A 3,384-nucleotide genomic window follows, 5' to 3' on the forward strand; every position below is an offset into this window, starting at 1 on the left:
AAATTAAAATCATCTCTAAGACACAATAATAGTGTTGTTCCTTATTGTCTTTCTAAGACAATAGTCTAAGACACTCACTTGAAGACAATACTTAAGACAATACACAACTTTCTTTTTGTCTCCATTTACAACAATTTACTCAAAAATTATCTCCAATATTATCTTAAAACCCCCCTTCATGTTTTAGTGATCACCCAATGTCCTAATCTTTAAAAAAAAGATTCATCTTCCATTTTGATCAAAAGAGAGGGACCTCAGCTCCTTTAAGTGCTCTTGTTTTCTAGGAAATTCTGGATCATAATATTAGATAAAAAAAATTGACGATGTTATATGGGAAATTGGAAGTTTATGATATCAGCATTTTGTGGGCCATGCCTATTCGCCTTGAAAAGACTAAACTTGCGGAACGTTGCAACACGAACCGTCGAGAATTTCAACCTATTCGATGTGTTTCTTTAGTAATGCCCAAAGGCATTCCACAACAAATTCATGATATGTCAACGTCAACGAAGACCTCGATGCATTTCGTCGAAGTTTCATCATGACTAGCAATTTCCCAGGGCTTATCCATCACAAAACAATAATGAACTTTAACGCAACACGGAGAGGCCTATCTGTTCATTGGTAGGCCAAAATGGAATCATCCGACCAACTGCAAGAAATGCTTAACTTCTATGTGTTTTCTAGGAAATGCCGAATCATAAAATCAGTTAGTTATCTAGAGAGAACAAACTAACAAGGCATTTAACATTTTGTAGAAACAACTCGACTTATATGCTATCCACCATCTTGTGCACCATGCCCGCCTGCCTTCATAAAGACTGAAATGGAATATCAAACGAGAAGCCCATGTTTTTCACAATTAGTTTGTACTTCGTTAGAATATCCACAAGGATTTCCACCAAGAATTATATGTTGCTTGATATCAAAAAGAGTTTTCTTGGGCTCTGATCCCTATGTCCATGAAGAGCTCGATGAAACCTGCGGGCCATCGAAGGTCCATCCCGACTAAGGAATCGGTAGGTCCTAATCCTGGAAGATAATAATGAAGAGAGAGGCCTATGTGTTCGTTCCTATCTCGAAATGGAATCGGCTGAACAATTGCAATAGCCTTCTTCCTATGAAAGGCACTACAATATATAATTGCTAACAAATTACCCTCAGAGACCCTCTAAATCAAATATTAGGATGGCTAAATTCACTCACCCTACACGGGCCTTCCTTTTCTTAACCTGTGTTGCTCTTTTCCTATTATCGTCACATCCAGGAATTTTTGCTTTTAGCTTCCCTCCTCTAACAGGTATAGAAAGGAAAAATGATGCCACATATCATGCGAGTAATCAAGGAGCCCTGCAGCTTACACGAAATGAAACATCAGGGAACCTTAAGAACAGTTTCGGCTGGGCATATTATACTGACCGTATTCCGCTATGGAATAGGTCTACTAGGGCTCTGGCCAATTTTTCAACTTACTTTCAATTCAATATTGATCTGAACAACGAAATATGCGATAATAATGGAGATGAACTTGCGCTCTTCATGGCACCATTCGAACTGGAACCACCAGAGGATGCTTATGGTGGATTTCTTGGCTTGTTTAATGAGGAAAGCTTTAAACAATCATCTTATCAGATGGTTGCTGTGGAGTTTGATACATACAACAACGATTGGGATCCTGACGACAATCATGTTGGGATTGACGTCAATAGCATTTTCTTGAAGTTCATTTTTCCGCTCAATACATCCAGTGTATTTAATCGCTCTACACACCAAAATCTCACAAACGCAACATGGGATGCCTGGGTGGATTATGACGGTGTAGAAAAGGTTCCGCACTTCTTTCTCTGGTATAATTCTTCTAAACCCAAAATCCCTCTATTTAACCACACAATAGATCCAAGTAACTATCTACCAGAGTACATCAAGATTGGCTTCTCGGTTGCCACTGGAGAGTACAAAGAGACGCACATTGTAAAATTTTGGAATTTTACTTCTGAATATTCGTGGGGAGTCGGACCTCCTGGTGAATTACTTAGAAATGGCAATGCAAACAGATTTTCTGTGAAATTTTATTTGATATGTGTGTTCTTCCACTAATAGATTCGGCACCGATTTGTGACGGCTATGTGTCACAATTACGATAGAAATGTGTCGCGACTGTGACAGACATAGATGTCGTAGTTATTTAGTCACAATTTACGACGTCTAACCTTGCCGTCGCATTTGCGACGCCCATCCATCGCTCTGCAACCACCTTATTGTCACACCAACCCCGTCACAATTCCTCTTCTTTCCGTCGACATTGCGACGGGGTTTCCGTCACATTTGTGACGCCGATCCGTCGCTATGCAGCCATATATTTTTGGTTTAACTTCCACAGCCTTCGCAATTGCGACTCCAATTGCGACGGGGTTGCCGTCGCATGTACGGCAACCCCGTCGCAATGTCTGGGGTTGTCGTCGCAATAGCGACGGAATCCCCAGCAATTGCGACAGGGTTGCTATACATGCGACGGCAACCCCGTCGCAATTGCGACAGATGTGGAAGTTAAACCAAAAAAAAATATTGGCTCGAAACTAATAATTTTTAAAAAATTACTTGACCTTTAAATTACCATCTATAATTTATTGCAACATAAATAAAATAATTAAATACACTTTTGAAACTGTGACATTTTGTTTATGAAAAATAAGAAATTTTTAAACAAGCATATTACACTAAGATGTTTAAACAAAAATCTAAACCAAAAGTTCTCTTTCTGCCTACCAAAGCCATTAAAAAATTGAACTCATCTAACCACAAATCCAAAAAATTGAATGCTGATAAATGATATGATCAAAGAATACATTCTTACAATATAAACAAGTAATTTTTTATATTGTAAGAATGTATTCTTTGATCATATACCTTGTCTCGTACATTATCTTGTCTTGTACAATGTATTTTTTATATTGTAAGAATGTATTCTTTGATCAGAAGCATACCTTGTCTTGTACATTATCTGCATCTTCGCATAATAGTTAGAATTGATCAACAAGGCACCCATCCACCATGGAGACACTTAACCTTGATGCTATGTACAAGTGAACTTTGGATAATCACTTGTCTATATCGTCGATGCTAGTGAGCTGCATGATGGACCAATGACTTGATTACTGGTAGCAACCATTATGTGATAATCATCATGATATGCATCGAACTTCATATGCATTGCCATCCACAGATATGCATCCACTCATGATACATACATTGTCATCCACATAAATGCATCCATTTATGATGTTCCATCACATGCATACATATATTCATGACACCCACACCATATATAGACACATCCATCTAGATGTAAATGCATCATTATCATGCATCATGCACATCATGTTA

The 3,384-nt window shown here is 38.2% G+C and overlaps 1 protein-coding gene across 1 annotated transcript; it reads left to right on the forward strand.

Moving 5' to 3' along the window:
* The first annotated feature begins 1,188 nt into the window (after positions 1 to 1,188).
* LOC149558952 (seed lectin-like) lies at positions 1,189 to 2,097 on the forward strand. The gene has a single exon (XM_089831157.1). It carries the CDS (start codon positions 1,189 to 1,191, stop codon positions 2,095 to 2,097), a length of 909 nt encoding a protein of 302 aa, XP_089687283.1.
* The last annotated feature ends 1,287 nt before the right edge of the window (positions 2,098 to 3,384 follow it).

The sequence above is a fragment of the Cupressus sempervirens genome, chromosome 5, assembly GCF_028749045.1.
Source record: "Cupressus sempervirens isolate cs-2001-9-10 chromosome 5, ASM2874904v1, whole genome shotgun sequence".
NCBI lineage: Eukaryota > Viridiplantae > Streptophyta > Pinopsida > Cupressales > Cupressaceae > Cupressus > Cupressus sempervirens.

What these genes read in the sequence shown, in the direction of transcription:
- LOC149558952 (XM_089831157.1), top strand. Translation starts at nt 1,189, where the DNA reads ATGGCTAAATTCACTCACCCTACACGGGCCTTCCTTTTCTTAACCTGT.